This window comes from Phoxinus phoxinus (genome assembly GCF_949152265.1).
Source record: "Phoxinus phoxinus genome assembly, chromosome: 9".
NCBI lineage: Eukaryota > Metazoa > Chordata > Actinopteri > Cypriniformes > Leuciscidae > Phoxinus > Phoxinus phoxinus.
This window is the reverse complement of record NC_136884.1, coordinates 20815561-20836201: the sequence shown is the minus strand read 5'-3', so window position 1 is coordinate 20836201 and position 20641 is coordinate 20815561. Positions and strand designations below refer to the sequence as shown.

The 20641-nt window shown below is 45.5% G+C and overlaps 2 protein-coding genes across 2 annotated transcripts in view; one reads left to right on the top strand and one right to left on the bottom strand.

Moving 5' to 3' along the window:
• Positions 1 to 639: 639 nt before the first annotated feature.
• LOC307004065 (uncharacterized protein) lies at positions 640 to 9145 on the top strand (the record flags this gene model as incomplete). Its single annotated transcript, XM_079623007.1, has 8 exons — positions 640 to 691; positions 806 to 967; positions 1056 to 1287; positions 1404 to 1731; positions 1848 to 2649; positions 2754 to 2963; positions 3410 to 3816; positions 8510 to 9145. 8 exons carry the CDS (start codon positions 640 to 642, stop codon positions 9143 to 9145), a joined length of 2829 nt encoding a protein of 942 aa, XP_079479133.1.
• Positions 9146 to 12637: 3492 nt separating this feature from the next.
• Positions 12638 to 20641, bottom strand: part of LOC307004064 (uncharacterized protein) — a gene marked incomplete at both ends in the record, with an annotated part of 65369 nt that continues 57365 nt past the window's right edge. The window contains 10 exons of the mRNA XM_079623006.1: positions 12638 to 13286; positions 13363 to 13868; positions 13957 to 14429; positions 14797 to 15003; positions 15109 to 15916; positions 16004 to 16331; positions 16465 to 17302; positions 17855 to 17941; positions 18005 to 18070; positions 18155 to 18965. Of these exons, the coding sequence (XP_079479132.1) occupies positions 12638 to 13286; positions 13363 to 13868; positions 13957 to 14429; positions 14797 to 15003; positions 15109 to 15916; positions 16004 to 16331; positions 16465 to 17302; positions 17855 to 17941; positions 18005 to 18070; positions 18155 to 18965 (4773 nt within the window). The remainder of the gene's footprint in view (positions 13287 to 13362; positions 13869 to 13956; positions 14430 to 14796; positions 15004 to 15108; positions 15917 to 16003; positions 16332 to 16464; positions 17303 to 17854; positions 17942 to 18004; positions 18071 to 18154; positions 18966 to 20641) is intronic.

Here is a 20641-nt window from a genome sequence, read left to right as displayed (position 1 = left end):
CTTTTAAAAATGTATTTCAATAAGCATGTTTGCGAGATAAATCTCATGGACATGAAAACTCCTTCAATTATATATTGACCCTGCAGATGGCAGTATTCTATCCCTAACACATAGAGCAATGTCAAAAAACTATTTAGATTTATATAAGATCATCATTTAAGTGATTTTTTCATAAAAAAATATATTTTTTCACAAGCCAATTTATGGCGTAGTTAAGTAATTGTGCAGTAAATAGGTAAAAAAACTACTGAATATCCACAAAAACACAGCATAAATGTATAGTTGAGAAGTAAATTAAAATAATTATATATAGTTTGTCATGTAAAAAAAAAATTTCCTTATGCAATCGCTCTGTAAAAGTTTGGGGTCTATCGGACATTGTAAATTGAGACTTTTTTTCAGCAATGACACATTAATAAATACATTTGAAAATACATTAAAATAAGCAGCAATATTATTTCCCAGTATACCTGTTTTTGACTGTATTTTGATCTTCTTTCAAAAACATAAAATAAACTTACTGACCCCAGACTTTTGAACAGCATTGTATAATTCCATCCAGGATGAGTTACAATTATTGGACAGTTATGTTTGACTGTTTCTCTTGTTATATATACAACATATATTATATTTCACTGCATGATTGTACAGACACAAGATCCTGGAGTTCCAGCCTTTGTCCCCAGAACAAGTACGTATTTGACATCCAATATTTTCTATTTTATGTGAGGGTAGTCTTGGATAGATAAAGCGCTAATTAAATAAATGACCTGCTAGACTAAATATTTTCCATTTTCCTTCACAGACTCCTCCTTCCTGGGGCATTATTGCAAGCTTCATCTGCAGTGTGACTGCATTGTTTGTGGTCGGAGACCTTGCCATCAGAAGACCACAGGTGGATTGCCAGCAGGCTTTTTAAAATGGGGCCCAAGGGAAAACCAGAGCTTCGAGACAACCTACAGCTCTGGTATTACCCACCACAGCCAGCACTTATATACAATCAGGCTCCAGACAGATTTTTTTGTCATGCTCTGTTGCTGTGTATGATGTACAAGCTGTGGAAGGTCAAGGCTCTCCCAATTCTGCCTGCGGACAGCATCAGCTGACAGGAGGGGGTCTGCACAAAAGGGCACGGCAGGTTCTGGACATCGACAGGATGTACAACATGGTCACAGAAACCCTCATCTGTACCAAGTGCAAAGCTTCGCATGTGTCCTGGAGTCAGACTGTCCTGCAACAGCTGGATCTGGGCCATCGCTCTGAGTTTCGGGTCATCCTCACGCAGAAGTAAGTGCACTTTCATTCCACATTCAGTTGATTAGCCCATCATCACAAATATTTGCAAATACTTTACAAATCAAATATGTAAAATATATGAATGTGTGGATTTTGCTTTTCCTAAGGTATGCCTGTGATATGAGAGTAATTCGGCTCCTGCGTGAGCGTGGCCTAGGAAACAGTCCCACGCGGGTCATAAAACAACTGCGTGAGAACCACAGCGAGGAGTGGCTCCAGTGTCTGGCCCGGTACACCACCCAATGTGTGGACTTCCTCAAAGGACCCGGGGTGTTGCCAGTAAAAGTCCAGGAACCCCCAGAGCCTACAGTGGTGCCAAGCTGCAAGTGGCTGCTCACCAATTACAGCAAAGACATCCTGACCAGGCTGGATGAAATCCATGCAAGGATAACATCCACGTATGGTTCAGTCTTGAAGATGGATTCTACTAAAAAGGTTAGCAGGGGATTTTTGTTAATTTATGTTTACTGTATCATTATCAGAGCATGAGTATCATATTCTACATGGTGTGATGTTTCATTACATTGCATGCTTCCTGTCATCTACTGCAGATCACTAAGAAGCTGACTGGGACGGCAAGGGTAACGGGACTCTGGCTTACCTCTGTTGGCAACGAGTTTGGTCAGGTGCTCATAAGTGTCCTGACAGCTCAGGAAGGAGCAGGACTGGATATGATGGTAGATGGTCTGGTGAAACGGTACCAGAAGGCTGGTGTGGATCCACCTGCTGTGTTGTATGTGGATTGTGGCTGCTGCACTGATATGGGCGAGACCAAGCTCAAAACCCGATTCAAATGTTGGCCAGATCTCATGGTTCGCTTGGACATCTGGCATTTTATGCGCAGGATTGCCTTGGGGTTTACAACTGATGCCCATCAGCTGTATCCCATCTTCATGTCACGGCTGTCAGCGTGCATTTTTGAGTGGGATGCAGCTGATCTTTCTATGCTTCGCAAAGCAAAGAGAGAGCTGTTGATGTCCCAGGGTTGGCCTGCGGTGACAGATGAAGATGTCAGCAAGCATCTTACCAGGCAGGAGATGGCTCTCCATTACCGGAGGAGGACCCATGGAGAGGAGACTACCATCCTTCTCCTTGAGCGGCTGTTTACAGATCTCCTGAGCAGCAAGGGCAATGACTCCCTGGGTGTTCCTCTCTTGGACCGAGAAAGGATGGAGCACATCTGGAGTGTCCAGAAGAAGCACGTTAAATGCATTCAAGACTCCCCTGGTCTTGTGCTTTATACAGAGACGGGGAGCTTAACCAAGGGAGGCGTGCTTCTGAAGACCTATAGATGTGCCAGGGGCTCCACTTCTCTCGAGTCCTTTCATTTACACTTGAACCGTTTCATCCCAGGTATGTCTTTGTCACACACACTGTGTAAATGTGTAAAGATTGAGCATTAAGTGTCTTTGTGTGTTTTTTTAACACCCCCTAAACACTGTTGTGTCTATTTACAGGGACCAGTGCGAACAGTCTGAATTTTCAGATTTATCTGCTGGAGGGTCTACACCGGTGGAACCAGGACCGGGAGGCTGCTTCCCTGTCATCGGAGTCATCAGCTTTGCGCAGCTACACAGGAGAACTTGTGCACTGTGTTAACAGCAATTATGAAAAGCTGTTTGGCAGGAAAGTGGTCCCCACGTTTTGTCCCCCTGCATGTTACACCGGTGAGAGAATTTGTTATTGTTAATAAACTTGCAATTTATGTGTAATTTCAGTTCATATATTAGATGTAACCCAATGTAGTCTACTGTATCATATTTTATATGCACATTTCTAAAGGCTTTTCTGAAAAAACTTTTCTGGAAACATGCCCTCTATCGTCTGATTGATAGTCCATATTTTTAGCAAGTAAAATACCTTTTATTATAATTGTACAAACTTCCACATTGAGCTTGTGATTCACATGTCTTTCTGCTGTCAAATCTTTATTGATTTTTAGAAAGTAATTGTAAGAATAACTTTTATATTGTTGAACATTTACTGGGCTGAAGTAACCTAGGTTTACTTGATTAAAAAAAACGTGTGACATTTAAATATGATCATCAGGCTTTTGTCAAACATGTTACAAAATTGTATTTCATTTCTGTTTGTTTATTGCGTTTATTTTTAGGTGAGCTTATTGGAGTGCAGTATCTGTTCAAGCAGACTGGTCAGGCACTGCAGGACATGAATCCAGACTCTGAGCAGACAGCAGAGCTCATTGAGGACCTCAGTGTGGAGGAGCGAGATGAAGATGAGGGCTTCTGTGACATCAGCGAGGATCACACTATTGCAGATCCGGAGGCTGTTCTGTCACCACCCTCCTCCACACTGACACTGGGTTCTTCCAACCTGGTCACCAGCAGTGCCACATCCTCTTCACTGGTCCCTGACCCCACACATGACCTCACACAGTCTCCTTCATCACCTGGACCCTCAGGGACTGCTGTCACACCTGTTCCCTCTGAAACTTCTGTTTCAACTCTCCCCTCAGAGCCAGAGGATGCTGGTCGGGATGATGATGATGATGGACACAAGGTAAATACCACTCCTTTGTGCGTCTTTCAAATCAAGTAGAATAGTTCAAACAGTGATGAATTAACATCCAGTGCTTTAACTACAGACATTCCACATATTTTAAATGTAAAAGTACAGTCTTAAGTCATTAGTAAGCTGCAAATACGGTTCAAGTCAAGTCAGCTTTATTTCTATAGTGCTTTGTACGATACAGATTGTGTCAAAGGAGTTTTATGGTGATAAACAGAATCAATTATGGAATTATTCGTTAAACAGATATAAAATAAATAGTAATAATTTGATTGTGTGTTTGTGTTCTTTAAATGGCTGTTGATTACCAAAATGTCCCGGGTTATCAACATGTAGACCAGCTGGCAGAATATCTGGTGGAGCTCCGGGCCCACACAGCCCTCAGCCTGACCAACCAGGAAGCCAACACCATAATTGCTCTTTGGCAGAACCTGGATGACCGGAACAAGGAACGGGTAGTGTATGTTTCTCGACCCCAGAAGAGACTGTTGAGTGGACGCTTCAGAGTACCAAAGAAGCCCACTCACCCTGGAGTAGAGCGCACCACCAGATGTGTGCTGGGTGCAGGCAGTGCACCTGCTCAGTGGCCTGACTGTTGCCGTCTGGTGGAGACCATGTTCATCAGGCTTTGCACTATCCACCCAAGCCCGAAAAGAAAAGGCAAAGGAACCCTGTCAAGATGGTCTCTGATCCTGCAAGAGTATCACAGGATAAGGCAGCTTGTACTGGGCAACAGCTTAGTGATGGGAGGAACATCAATGCAGCTGGTGGAGGTTAACCAGAACACCCTGATTCAGTGGTACAACAACAGACAGAAAAAGCAGGAGCTGTCTGTGCTGCTTCAGGGCATTCAGTTGCCTCAGCCCCTCCCTGAAGCTCATGAGCCTCTCCAGGTTGCCAAACGTCTACGGACTGAGCCAGAACAACCAGGGGAGCAGCACCAGTACAAGCTACCAGAGAGCACAGCTGGTCAGGCAAAGCAGAGGCAGACTTCTGTTCGGCAACCCCCTCTCAGACCCAAGGAACCAGCGCAGAGTCAGATGTTGGCTACACCTTCAGTACCTGGAGTATCACTGCAGATGGTACCGACTCCAAGAATAATTATACAGGCAGCACCAGGTTTCCAGGGTGTGCCAATGTTTCAGGCTGCGCCAATGTTCCAGGGAGTGCAAATGGTCCATGGAATCCCGATGGTACAAGGAGTCCAGATGGTCCAAGCAATGCCAATGATGCAGCCACTGTTACAGCCTACAGTGGTGCAGGGCACCAGTTCACAGCCTGCTGCACCATCTGCCAATACAGGAGCCATGCCCAAGAGACCCTACAGGAGAACTGTAGAGGCGAACACTTGTAAAAAATGCGGGCTTTTTAAAACAAGTGCAACAGGACATAGCCAGTACAGGGGCAGGGTGTACTGTCCACAGACTGAGATTGTTACAAAAGAAGTGTGGTTAGAGGAAATGCGGAGAACCATTTCCAAATAATGTATATATTTGTATGTACAGTATATAACATTGTATATAGTGTGAACATTTAAAAAAATGTTTTATACATTTTAAATTTGTATTACCTTTCATTTAACTTATTTATTTTTAAAACATGTTATTTAACATTTTATTTAATATTCATTACTGTTCTGTTGGCATTATTGTAAAATAAAAACAAATTGGCAAGTGATTGGTTTTTTTTTTACTTTTACTTTCAAATATCATTTCATCAGTATACTGCAACATTACATTTGTATATAAAAAGATAATTTGTACATTTTGTTATTCTTGTGACAGACAATTTTCAGCATATTAGTTACTATTTAATGGGTTACATTTTTTTCATTACTAATATCAGATTTGCAAGCGTCTTGTTTAAATGAACCTAAAATAAATGCTTTATCAGATCAATAGTAATACAACTACTAAATAATAACACTGTTCCATTGGTAATTATACGTTTTATGAAATAATGAAACAAAAAACACAAATAAATTACATGTATATTTTATTAACACTGGAACAGTATGCAGTCAAAAATAATTTGCTTATTTACTTTTACTTTAATATAACACAATATTTTATCAGTATACTGCACCATAACATTTGTATATAAATAAATAATTTGTACATTTTGTTATTCTTGTGACAGACATTTTTCAGCATTTTAGTTACTATTTATTTTTATTTTTCATGAGAATATCAAAAAACACAACAAACAAATTACATATGTATATTTTATTGACACTGGTGTGGTGTAATCTATATTACATGTTACCACTAGGGGGCAACACGGGCATGTAGGATGGGGAGTACGGATAAGAGCGAGTGAGACACAATGTTATTGTTGCAGCCTGATAATAAAACGGCTTGTTGAACACTCAAGGCAACGGTCTTTATTTGTAAAAGAACCCAACACAACATGGTGTCAGAAGTGGCTGTGCTTTGAGAAAGAAGTCAGCTTTGCGCCCGGCTAGCGATTATGAGTGAGGAAGACCAAGAGAGTGGAGCCTCAGCAGCGGGAGCAGCCGCGGCGGCTGGTCCAGTAATGGCGGCGGCGGCAACCTTCACCATCAAACCACCGGAGGCGTTTGATTTTGCAAAGCCCCAGGAGTGGGAAAGGTGGAGTAGACGGTTCGAGCGTTTTAGACTGGCAAGTAACCTGAATAGCTCTTCGGAAGCAAACCAAGTCAATACTCTGGTTTATTGCATGGGAGATGAGGCTGACGACGTGCTAAGAGGGCATGAGCTAACGGCCATGCAGCGCCAGCAATACAATGCAGTCAAAACAGCTTTCGACAGACATTTTGTCCCAAGAAAAAATGTGATTTACGAGAGGGGAAAATTCAATAAGAGAGTGCAACAGCCATCAGAACCTGTGGACACATTTATTACAGCTCTTTATGCACTAGCAGAAAACTGTGAGTATGGTGCTCTTCATGATGATCTTTTGAGAGATAGGCTTGTAGTGGGTCTTAAAGATTCGTCTCTGTCAGAAAGAATGCAGCTTGACAAAGATCTTACCCTAGCTAAAGCTATCACAATGGCAAGACAATCAGAAGAAATAAAGAGACAGCAGACTGACTTGAGAGGCGAAATTATCGCCAGCAAAACAGCTATGGATTCAGTACAAGTTAGAAAGGCCAAGCTGAACAAGTTCAAAACCAAAGAGCAAAAACAGTTTAAGCCTTTGAAGTTTCAGCAGACCAAACATGACAGTAAAGCATGTTCCAAGTGTGGCAAAGCACCCGCGCATGCAGCAGCACAATGCCCAGCAAAAAATGCAGAATGCCATAATTGTGGAAAACGCGGACATTACGGTAGAGTCTGTAAGTCCAGCACATCTGTGAACGAGGTTGCGGACAGTGCGGCTGGACTTTTCTTGGGTGAGGTGGATTCTGGAGAAGAACCATGGCTGGCGGACATAAACGTCGGCGGACATAAGGTGACTTTCAAGTTAGACTCCGGAGCAGATGTGTCTGCTATTTCCGAACAAACGTTTGTGAGCTTCAAACTCAAAGACAAAACATTGGACAAGGCAAAAAAAACACTCTATGGACCGGGTGGGGCTGCGTTAACCGTTTTGGGGTCTACCACAGAGACTATTGTGTATGGGGACAGGAGCACCACTGAGAAGATCTACGTAGTACGAAACCTCCGTGTAGCACTGCTGAGTAGGACAGCTTCGGTGAGACTGAAGCTTATCGCCAGAGTCGATACTATAAATGAAGAGACAGTGACTAAAGCATACCCCAAGTTATGCGAAGGACTTGGGCGGGTACAAAAGCCATACACCATAAAATTAAAACCTGATGCAAAGCCCTTTTCGCTCAAAGTGCCAAGGCGCGTGCCACTGCCGCTCATGGGCAAAGTTAAAGAAGAGCTGGACAGAATGAAAGGGTTGGGAGTTATTAGTCGTGTGGACGAGCCGACCGACTGGTGCTGTGGCATGGTTGTAGCTCCCAAAAAGGACAAAGATAAGGTGCGTATCTGTGTGGACATGACACCTTTAAATGAGTCCGTGTGTCGTGAAAGATACATACTTCCTTCTGTAGACCAAACACTAGGCATGCTCACAGGTGCTCAGTATTTTTCTAAACTTGACGCAAATATGGGCTTTTGGCAAATACCACTATCCACAGAGTCGGCACTCCTCACCACCTTCATTACGCCATTCGGCAGGTACCACTTCAACCGTTTCGGCAGGTACCACTTCAACCGCGCCCGAACATTTTCAAAACATGATGGTGACGGAGGTTACAGCAGATCTCGAGGGAGTCGTCTGTCACATGGACGATATCCTGATCTGGGGATCGACCGTAGAGGAGCATGACACAAGACTGCATGCTGTCCTGCAGCGGGCAGAGAAAGCCGGCGTTACATTGAACATGTCGAAATGTGAGTTTACCAAACGAAAATTCAAATTCCTGGGATTCATCGTCTCAGCAGATGGAATGAGTCCTGATCCAGACAAAACCCAAGCTGTTCAGGACATGAAGGAGCCAAGCAACGTGAGTGAGCTTAGGAGCTTTCTCGGTATGGTAAACCAACTAGGGAAGTTTATTCCAAACCTTTCGAAAAAGGATAAACCACTGAGAGACTTACTCTCAACCAAGAACATGTGGTACTGGGGGCACGACCAGCAAAAGGCATTTCACAACCTTAAACAAGAACTGTCTTCTCCTCCTGTGTTACAGCTCTACAACCCGAATAAGCCACAGAAAATCTCCGCGGATGCCTCTTCATTTGGCCTGGGGGCAGTCATGCTGCAGAAAGAGGGAGATGTGTGGTCACCAGTTGCTTATGCTTCCCAGTCATTAACAACTACAGAGCAGCGCTACTCTCAAGTGGAAAAAGAAGCGCTGGCTCTTACGTGGGCCTGTGAGAGGTTTAATGACTTTATCCTGGGCCTTCACTTTGAACTCGAAACTGACCACAAGCCACTAGTGAGTCTTCTGGGAGGACAAGCTTTGGATGCGCTTCCGCCACGGATACAGAGATTCCGTATGCGCTTAATGAGGTACTCATACACAATAAAGCACATCCCTGGCAAAAGTCTCACCACAGCGGACACACTCTCACGCTTACCGCTTACAAACAGTGTTACTGGCGCTGATACAGATCTTATGGAGGACACTAATATTTACCTTGAATCTGTGCTAGAGGGTCTTCCTACAAGCAGTAAATACCTGGCAGATCTTCAAGAGCAGCTGATGTCTGACAGCGTCTGTTCTCAAGTCATGAGGTACTGTACAGAAGGCTGGACCGATCGTAACCAGCTACAAGGAGCGGTGAATTGTGTAATCTATACACAATTCCGAACCGTTGTGTAATCTATATTACATGTTACCACTAGGGGGCAACACGGGCATGTAGGATGGGGAGTACGGATAAGAGCGAGTGAGACACAATGTTATTGTTGCAGCCTGATAATAAAGCGGCTTGTTGAACACTCAAGGCAACGGTCTATATTTGTAAAAGAACCCAACACAACAACTGGAACAGTATGCATTCAAAAAGATTGCTTGTTTAATTAAATAATAAATATTACAAAAAGTTGTCTTTAGCTGGATTCGAACCCATGTCTTGTTGATTACCTGCAATAGAAAACAGTGTAATATAAATGCGTGATTTTACCACACGAAGAAACCGGAAATTGTATCAAGACCTATATGCTAAGGAAGGCATATCTCTGAACGTCACAGTTCACCCTTTCTTTTCTTCATTTTTTCTTTCTCTTCTTCCCCTTCTCCTTTTCTTCCTTCCCCCTTTCTTCCTTCCCCCTTTTCTTCCCTTCTTCCCCACCTTTGTTGGACTATTGTTCCCCAGCTTCTGTGTTCCCTTTTGTGCGTTGGTCCGTTTCTTCATATGCAATGTAGTTGAAATCCAGTGTTTTTGTAGGACTAATGATGAAAACAAATGCAGTGGCAGTATTTCTCTCAATTTCATGAAATGCCATGACTTGAAATTCCAAGAAAATTGCACGAAAATGCCATAGAATCCCATGCGTTGCACTAAAGTGTTACTTTAAAGTTCATGTCATGCAGGTCAGTGTTACTGTAATGTGTGGTTACTTCTAGCATGAACTGAAATGCAGTGCTTTGTCAACATTACTGCATTTCTGGGTAAACATGCCAGAGGGTTAAAGACTCTAGCTTGAGGCCGCAGCCAAAGGTTCGGTTAGTCAGAAGTGGGATTCGAACCCACGCCTCCAGGGGAGACTGCGACCTGAACGCAGCGCCTTAGACGGCTCGGCCATCCTGACGTGACGGCTGAGGGTGAGCAGTCATTTTGGAGCTACGCCGAATGGCAGATGACCTGGAAGCTAGTGCTTCACCGCTCACCCTAGGCACAGCACATGCCTCGTTGGCGCAGTTAGGCAGCGCGTCAGTCTCATAATCTGAAGGTCGTGAGTTCGAGCCTCACACGGGGCAGAGTGGTGCTTTTTGATACACGGGAGCGTGTAAATAAGAGAGCTGCTTTCTGTGTTCCCTTTTGTGCGTTGGTCCGTTTCTTCATATGCAATGTAGTTGAAATCCAGTGTTTTTGTAGGACTAATGATGAAAACAAATGCAGTGGCAGTATTTCTCTCAATTTCATGAAATGCCATGACTTGAAATTCCAAGAAAATTGCACGAAAATGCCATAGAATCCCATGCGTTGCACTAAAGTGTTACTTTAAAGTTCATGTCATGCAGGTCAGTGTTACTGTAATGTGTGGTTACTTCTAGCATGAACTGAAATGCAGTGCTTTGTCAACATTACTGCATTTCTGGGTAAACTTGCCAGAGGGTTAAAGACTCTAGCTTGAGGCCGCAGCCAAAGGTTCGGTTTGTCAGAAGTGGGATTCGAACCCACGCCTCAAAGGGAGACTGCGACCTGAACGCAGCGCCTTAGACCGCTCGGCCATCCTGACGTGATGGCTGAGGGTGAGCAGTCATTTTGGAGCTCCGCCGAATGGCAGATGACCTGGAAGCTAGTGCTTCACCGCTCACCCTAGGCACAGCACATGCCTCGTTGGCGCAGTTAGGCAGCGCGTCAGTCTCATAATCTGAAGGTCGTGAGTTCGAGCCTCACAAGGGGCAGAGTGGTGCTTTTTGATACACGGGAGCGTGTAAATAAGAGAGCTGCTTTCTGTGTTCCATTTTGTGCGTTGGTCCGTTTCTTCATATGCAATGTAGTTGAAATCCAGTGTTTTTGTAGGACTAATGATGAAAACAAATGCAGTGGCAGGAATTAGCTCAAATGGTAGAACGCTTGCTTAGCATGCGAGAGGTAGCGGGATCGATGCCCGCATTCTCCACATGGTGTGCTGCCCTTTTACGCTCCCTTCAAGGGGCACTCCCTAGATGAGCTGTTGAGGCTCACTGCTGCCGAAAAGTTTTTTCAGACGAGGCCCTGCGCACATTCCTGGCAAAAGCAGGTCCCACCGAGATTTGAACTCGGATCGCTGGATTCAAAGCCCAGAGTGCTAACCATTACACCATGGAACCTTGGCGTGGGTCAACTTCTCCCACTGAGCAGCAGAGAGTTAAGTCATTCAGCCTAGAAGCGCTATAGCAAGGAGCAAGTGAAGCCTTTGCTTTTTAAGGCCATGTTTCCCTGATTCCGACTCGGTTTGAGAGTGCCAATTTCACCGCAACATCAGCAGTTGTTGTCAACCCGGGACCTCTCGCACCCTAAGCGAGAATCATACCCCTAGACCAACGAGCCAAACATTTCCTCTTGCATGGCTTAAAGCGCAATATTTTAATTAAATCTACAACTAAACGGTAGCCAGTGCAAAGTTGCCAGGACAGAGGAAATACGGTCTCTTTTCTTTGTGGCCATTGGAAATCGCGTTGCAGCACCTGCACACATGCTAGGGATCGCTCCTCGCCTTTGTCTTTGAGAGCGATGCCAGCACAGGACAGGACAGCACAGCAAGCCTTCTCTCCATCGTCGAGGGGAATTAGCTCAAATGGTAGAGCGCTCGCTTAGCATAAGAAGGGGCCCAATCTTTGCGCCCCGCACGCAAGCGAAAAAGACGCATAAAACGGGAATACGCGCACAAATTTGCCCTGCAACAATATTCGGGCTATATTCCTGTGCGTTATGGAGGAGTTTTAGTTACATGTGAAACAAGTCACCCTCCACGGGCTGGGCTCGAACCCGTGTTCTGCGCGACCATAGTGTGTGATCAACTGCGCCTGCGCCTTCATTTGGTTATCTACGTGACATATCATTGTATTGATTGATATTAATTGAGTATATTATTTTAAAAAAGCATATTACATGTTTATGGTTTAAATAAAACAAATTAAAACGTTTCTTCAATTATGTGTTTTTTGTGTGTGGGATTGATTGATATGATGTATCTGATTTATTTTAGGACACTTAAAATGTTTTATTAAAATGAATACACACAAATATTGAAATGACATTTCAAATGTAAAATGTTTTATTAAAATTAATACATACAAATATTGAAACAAGTACACACACACATATATAAATATATGTACATACACACAATATATAGGACAGATTGCACATTCCAGTCCCAAGGCAATTCAAAGCAGCACAATGAATAAGAGTGTGAACAGTATTATTTACTAAAACTAAGTACAAGACATTAATAAACAACAATAAACAACTAACAATGTGGAAATAGAATAGAACATTATGTAATATAAATGAAACAAACAAGTCATTACAGAAAGATGGGAAAAAAAGAAGGTAAAAGTATTTACATTTTAACATCAATTAGTTGCAGCTGAGGTAAGTATCAAGATGTATTTATATGTTTACATATTTACAGTCTAGTATTTACAAGATTATTATTATTATGGAGGTGGCTGTCCAGGTTTTTTCTGCTGGCGCTGTTCTACCAGCCACTCCTCTAAAGATTTGCCACCAGAGACACTGGGGCAAAACGTGGCACTGCCGAAGCGGCTGTGGCCGAACTCCTTAGTTTTGGGCTTGCCACAATTAGAGCATTTGTTATATGCCACTTCACGGACATATTTCCTTTTGTGGGCTCCACTGGCCTCCTCTTCTGCCCTGCGTCGCCTGTTCCTCTGAGTGAAGCGGGACACAGACACCGAGGCAGTGGGAGCAGGAGCCTCTGGCGCGTCAGGAAATACTGGAGTTGGAGCCAGGAGAGGAGCAGCTGAAGCCATCAGCGTGGGCACAGGGTTCAATAAAATGAACTGGGGCAGTGGCACAGGAAATGGGGGAGGAGTAGGAGCTGCTGGGGTAATGGGCCGCACAATTGTAGCGCTGGCAGGTCGTTTGCCCGGCCGTAGCTTAGGAGCCTGTCCCGCTCTGTTAGGAGGAAGGACAAACTCATGCCGGGCCCCTGATGTGGAGGGAGCCTCATCCAGCCTTTCCCGCGGAGCAGGAAGCTGTGAGCTGGCCACAGCGATGCGGTCTTCTGCAGCAAGGCCCTGGGTAAGGACAGTCACTTCCTGGGTGTTCTCCCTTCGATTAAACCTGCAATCAAAAAAATTATTAATTATAAATAACTGCTATCCCTTTCATTCAAATGTATATGTAAAACCATGCTTACCACTGAGTGAGAGTCCTCTGATTCAGCACAAACAGCTGAAGTGACGTGGCCTCCATCAGAGTGTGGCAGTTCAGCACCAGGTCTCGGATGTGGTGGTAATCGTTGAGCACCTTAGTCCAACGAGGAAGACGGACTCCATCTTTCTTAGTTGGGGACTTGTGCAGTGCACACAGTTTGATGCACATGGCCTCGACTAAGCGACTGGTGCTGGGCCACTGAGCCGGCCCCCCAGGATGACCGATCAGACACCTCTTCACACTCTCCACACCCGGTGTCACTCCTGTGTTTTTCGGAGCCTTGAAGCGTCCGTGGGTCAGTTTGGGCTGGTGTCTGGGCTGATAGTGGATCCTCCTCTTGTCCCCATCAGGAAGAGCAGTCCACAGACGGATGACCTCTGTGACCTGCTGCTCGTCCAGGTAGAGTGCCTGACGGAGGGACATCAGGTACTCAGCCAGATCCTGCACCTTATCCCAGCCCGCAATGCCATCGGGTCCAAGAACAGGAGCCTGTAGAAGTATTACAATAACAATACATAGCATGTTAAATGTCAGAGTGTAAAAGCAAATGGAAACTAATAATGAGCAGCTTACTTACAGGAGCCTGGTCTGCAACACTGGACCCAGTTGATGTTGCAGGAGCAGAGGCAGCACTTGGCTGGACAGAAGGCTGTGGAGGAGACTGCAGAGGAGGGTGAACAGGGCGCTGCAGAGGAGGGTGTAGAAGAGGCAGAGCAGGGCGCTGCTGAGGAAGCTGGGCAGACTGCAGAGGAGGCTGAGCAGGGCGCTGCAGTCCTTGGCTGGATGTGGGTGGCTGTAGTGAGGATGGTCCTGGTGCAGAGGGACAGGGGTTGAAGGCCTGGGGGAAGCTGCTGTGGACTGGGACAGTCTCAATGGGGTCATAGAGGACTGGCACTGTGAGGTCCTCAGGTTCCTCCTCAACGAAGCCTTCGTCCTGCACCACCTCATCATCCATCTGCTCCACCAGCCGATCCTCCTCTTCTGGGTTATCCATAACAGTCAGGGATTTCCCAGACTGACTGTACAGATACTCCATACCCAGCAGCTCCCCTGCAAAACAACACACATACAAAGCACATTCACATTATTATAACTGTAGTGGCTATTTGTCGATAACAAACTGAAACAAACAAACAATAAAACTTTTCAAAGTTTGATCGTTTGTAGGCTTGACGCAGTTTAACAGATAAAAAAATGAAAATAATAAACAATAAAATAATAAGCATAAATGCAAAATAAAGCAAATTCACTTTAGGAAAAGAAAGCAAATAAATTAGGCTATAAAGGCTCAAATTAAGCCTAAATTAAACAACAATAGTTGAAGTATTTGAAATAAAATATAAAAATGTACACTCAAACACTCATACACCTGTATAATGTATAATCTTTTGTTTGAGTTAACATGAATAATTCTCACCTGTGTAAGCCCCTGGAGGCTGGTAGCGCTCATCCAGGGACATCTTCAACACTTTGCGGCTGAGCCGGTCCATTGCCTCCCTCTCAGCGCTGCTGTAGGTCCTCAGGTCAGTCTTTCCCCTTACTGCTTCATCCATCCGGTTCTGGTTCCAGCGCATCAGGCCTTCCAGGAGATAGGCCTGGAAATGCGCATCACTGGCACTAGTCCCTAGAGGTTAAATAAAGTCAAATATATATAATCTATGTATTCAGAACGGCAGAACAGGTTATAAAAGTTTTACGTTTTTAGCAGGTTATAAAAGTTATAACCTACCTGGGATGAAGCGATTTAAATGGAGGTGGAAAGACTCCAAGGAGGTGGAGCCACGAGCACAGCGATAGCAGCTGAGCTCCACACCACCCTTCTTCACTGTGTCTGTCTTCTGGTACAGAGGGAAGCCCTCTGGGTCCTGAATACAGGCAATGTGCCTCTGCTGGTCTATCCAGACCTGTTGGATGCGCTCGTGGTCCAGCAGTGGTACACCCAGAGTGTCCCTCCCCTTCTCACTGTCCATCTCTTCAATGAGTGCCTTGATCCTCCTGGTGGTCTCCTCCACTCCTCTGGTCCGCTTGCGACAGTGCAGCGCCAACTCCTTCCTGGTGATCAGCTTATCCAGGGCCTTCTCTGAGACTGGACCAGCTCCTCTGGCCTGTAGCTCCCCCTGTTTGGCCAACCGAAGAGCAGCGACATCATCTGGATCCAGCTCAAAGATGCACCTGGAAAGCCGAGTCATGAAGGTGCCGTAGAGCCGATGAGCCTCCGTGATGACACCTGCTGCAAAGCGCCGCATGAAGTGCCAAATGTCTAGGCGCACTTGGAGCTCATCCCACTCTGTGAACATGGCTCTGACCTGCGACTGTCCGTGTGCGAGTGGGCTGCAGCAGTCTCTGTCCACATACATGACGGCGGGCGGTGCCACTCCCGCCTCCCTGTACCTCTTCATGAGACCCGCCGCCATGGGCCACAGTCCATGCCCCTCTGCCGCTGTGAGCACTGACACCAACACCTGGCCGTGCTCAATGCCTACATTAGTGCACCAACCAGCAGTGTTGGCAGCAGCGCCGGCCAGTTTTTTGGTGACCTATGTAAAAAAAACAGTAGAATAAACAAATGTAAGAAAAATTTAAGATAATAACAATTATTATTATTCAAACTTGACTTTTTATACCTTTTTGGTGGAGTACATCTTGAGGACAGAGCCAAAGACCGAGGTTATTTTGGCCTTGACCTCAGGTAGCCGCGAGAGGACGTCCCTGGCATACACAGACAACAGCCACTTGGGTTTGGGGATGGGTGGGAGGGGTGGGGGCGCAGAAAAGACTGCAGGCTCAATGATGGAGGAGTCTGTGAAGGGCTCACAGACAGTGAGGTACTCCAGCGTCCGCTGTGACCACGCTGAGGTGTGCTGCTCCTGCAGCTTTTTGTGAAGCTGCGTGACACTGTTGCCCTGGGTCCTCTCCCGCATCATTATGACTACACGGTAGTCACACGAGTACCTACAGACAGTCAAATAATTATGTTCAGTGCCACATCTTGCTATTTCAATGTTAATGTCAGTAAAGCAATGTATTTGATTTTTTACAGTACAACAAATTACAGTGCATTGCTCTAAATATGAATGTGTTCTACCTGTATGTCAGAATGGCGGGGAATTTTCTGCGGTGTCCCATGTCGAGCTGTCCCAGGATGTCTTCAGACCAGGCTGGATACTTCTTCTTGCACCCTTTGCACTCCAGATACTCTGTTGCCATGTCATACCACCCGTCTATGTCCAGGACCTTGCGCACAGTGCGATAAAGGCCAGCAGCTGTCAGCTTGTGGTTATTGCAGGCTGGCTGGACACAGACAAGTGGAATGGACCACATCTTCAGCGGCATCCAGAGGAACAGAGGGCGGCAGAAGAAGATATCAGGAGAAGCAGGGGGCTGGGTGAAGACGGTCGGGGGCTGGGGAGGGTACCACCAGAAGTTGGGATGTGGCATCAGCTCAGGCTTCCCTGTTTTTGAGTTGGCCCTGAACAGAGTCTTTCTGATCCAGTCCTGCTGGAAAGATGGGAGTTGCTCGTTCCAGTGGACAGGAAGCTCTGCAGGCGAATGGGACACCTGGCCAGGGGTCCACAATGCTGGAGGAGCAGGGGTAGGAGCACGAGCCGGGGCACGAGCCGGGGCAGGAGAACGAGCCAGGGCAGGAGAACGAGCCAGGGCAGGAGAACGAGCCAGGGCAGGAGAACGAGCCAGGGCAGGAGCACGAGCCGGGGCAGGAGAACGAGCCAGGGCAGGAGAACGAGCCAGGGAAGGAGCAGGAGCCGGGGCAGGAGCACGAGCCGGGGCAGGAGCACGAGCCGGGGCAGGAGAACGAGCCAGGGCAGGAGAACGAGCCAGGGAAAGAGCAGGAGCTGGGGCAGGAGCACGAGCCGGGGCAGGAGAACGAGCCAGGGCAGGAGCAGGGCCTCTCAAGGCCGCAGTGGCTGGAGCGTAAAAAGACACAACATAATTATCTTATTGTTTTAGACTTTCACTGCATGACTTTCTCAGCTCTGCTGGACAGCTACTGCGATTACAAGGTTTAGTGAAAAGCATTTATGATTAGTAGACAGGCAACATGATGATGAAACGATGGAAGGAAGCAGTGAAAATCATCCTGTTTATCACCCAAGCACCATTAGGACAAATACAAGAAGAAAAATGAGATGGGATAAGCAAAATGTGAAGCAAAGCAGCCCAAACACTGTGAGTGCCTCTAACTACAACAGCCACTTATTCCAAGAGGAGTGGGGGACGTGTGAGATGACAAGAATGAGCTTTAGTCTGTGATTATGATAAAAAATGAAATAAAAACCTTTTACATACACCTTTAAATTCCCTTTTTGCTTTGAAGATGTTCACTCAAAGAGTGAATGTAGATTGACACCTGAGAAGTGCCATTCCTCTGTGTTGTAAAATAAAAGAATATGATATGTCATTTAAAAAATACTGTTGTCACAGAATTGTTTGTAAAATATTGTTTAAGATTTACATACCTTGAGGAAGTTGCTCCTCAGCTTGTGAAGCTACAGTTGCCATCTCCTCGTCATCTTCCTCCTCAAAAAAATCCCTAGCAGCAGAGTCTGTAAAATAACATAAAACACTAAGCACATGTCACCAACACACTTGCGTTAAGTGATACTCACCACATGTAAAGAGTCGTCTCCGGGCTGCGGACTCAGACGCAGGAGGGAAACGTGGTCCTGCAGCTGCTGTTGACAAAACACGTATTTTCGTTAGACATATATACTGCATAATATATACTGTAATGATTTTAAAGCTGGCAAATCACTTACAGGGTTTGGCTGGAGACAAAATCTTGTGTGCCAGCTGTGAAGCAGATAAATGCTTCCCCCGCGCCAAAAGGGCCTTCACCTTGGTCACCAGCAGTGGCCTGTTCTGAGTGCCAGCAGGTGGAGGAGGAACATACATAGTGCCAGTGGGCACAGCAGCAGTAGGGGCAGATGCAGCGGGCACAGTGGTGGTGGGCATGTGGGCTGGAGCCTGCCTCTTCAGCACGTATGCTTTGAAAAGGGCCATGTTGGTGTTGGGCCTGGCCTTTGCCTTCTTTAGGTAGGTGATGAGAGCCTGGGCCTCCTTGCTTGGGTCCTCATACACCTCCTTCATTGACCTACCCTTAAAATCACCAAACTCCACCATCAGACATCCAGAGTCTCCCGTCCTCTGGGCCTCCTGCAGCATGGCCTGTTTTTTCTGATACACCTCCACAGCCTCACCTACCTCCCTGATCTGCGAGGTGTATCTGAGGAACAGGTGTTTGTTTGCCGACAGTGGGTTGTTCCTCTCCTCCTCCCCCAAAATGCTGCTGACCAGATACACTGCATACCCCAGTGAGTTCTCCAGCAGCCACAGGAACTTCTGGCCCTGGTGTTTCCCAAACTGGATCTTGCAGTGAGCCAGAACCAGGAACTGGTCTCCAGGATTCCCTCCATTCTGCCTCACAAAGGCAGTGGCCTCAGCCAGGACCTCCTCCTTACACCTGGCCCTCCCTGCCACCGTGATCTCACTCCTATTGGCCTCCTCAGTTGGCCCCATGAGGAGTCGTCCCTCAGAGGTTTTTCGAAAAACCGGGTATGCATACATAATCTGAAAGGACACAGGCATAAACAGAACATAGCTGTCATATTCCAACTGAAAGTATTGTGCTACACCATTTGTTTTTAATGTACTTGATTAATGATCATATGTTTTTTGAATTGATTTTACCAGCATTATTGTTATTATATACAACTGTAAATCACTTTGAATTGCCTAATGTACAAATTGTGCTCTACAAATAAACTTGTCTTGACTAGCCTTGCCTATATGACTGTAAATCATTTAATAATTGAAACACTGGATTTATAAAACCTTTCAGCATTCAATGAACTTACAATGGGCTTAATTCATTTGCAAATCATTCACTGCTGTCCTGGAGTCGCTAAGTAATTGTAGTAGCATTGATTCATATTAAAATACTGTACAATCTTATCATATTTAGCTATTACCCACAGTATCTTGACAGCATCAAGTAACACTTCTTGGTACAATCTTGCTGGTATCATGCCATGCATAAATCATTTTGTTTTGTTTAGCTTTTGTGGCAGAGATTAGGAAGCACACAATATAATGTAAAGGTAAAAATATGATCATCAAACAGATCTAAAACGTAAAATTGTAAATCAAATCGTTTTGGTATATATTTTATAAGTCCTGGTGTCCTCTACAGAGGACATAGTATAACATATATATGAATAAAACATTATAATGTAATGACACAAAAAAAATACTAAATTAACAACAACAAAAAAATTGTCTCAGGATATAACGTTAGCTTAATTAGCGGGCGGCTAATTAACTTGACAGTATTGACATGTTTTTTACTGTATTTATCATGGGAAATGTTACAGGTTCACAGGTACTTAAGAATACGTGTGCTATACATGCTAGCTAGCTATATTGGCATGTTTTATTTTCCCAAAATACACACTGTATACGAATAAATAATGAACGATTAAACAGTAATGAAGAATAGCCTTACCTGTTGCAAAGATGACAATAATAGCGGCCGCCGATTGGTCAAAAGTAGTAAGCCACATGAGAGCAACGCAATTGGTCAAAAGTAAGCCACAGGAGAGCAACGCGATTGGTCAAAAGTAAGCCATAGGACAGCAACGCGATTGGTCAAAAGTAAGCCACAGGAGAGAAACGCGATTGGTCAAAAGTAAGCCACAGCAGAGAAACGCGATTGGCTCATTTGGGCTTACTTTGGCTCAATTGGTAGGAAGCAGGAGGCGCAAGCGAGAGGTAGCGGGATCGATCCCCGCATTCTCCACGTGGTGTGCTGCCCTTTTACGCTCCCTTCAAGGGGCACTCCCTAGATGAGCTGTTGAGGCTCACTGCTGCCGAAAAGTTTTTTCAGACGAGGCCCTGCGCACATTCCTGGCAAAACCAGGTCCCACCGAGATTTGAACTCAGACCGCTGGATTCAAAGCCCAGAGTGCTAACCATTACACCATGGAACCAACACACTTTGTTGACTGGCCGTCTGAGAGGAAGATAGCGATGAGGCTAGGTGGAATCAGGTAGAGAAGAGGTGGCGTTTGGTCACTGGACCCCCTCGACCAATAGACAAGGTTTCTCTGCCGAAACCCGGGATTGAGTCCAGAGTCCAGAGTGCTAACCATTACACCATGGAACCTTGGCGTGGGTCACTTCTCCCACTGAGCAGTAGAGAGTTAAGTCATTCAGCCTAGAAGCGCTATTGCAAGGAGCAAGTGAAG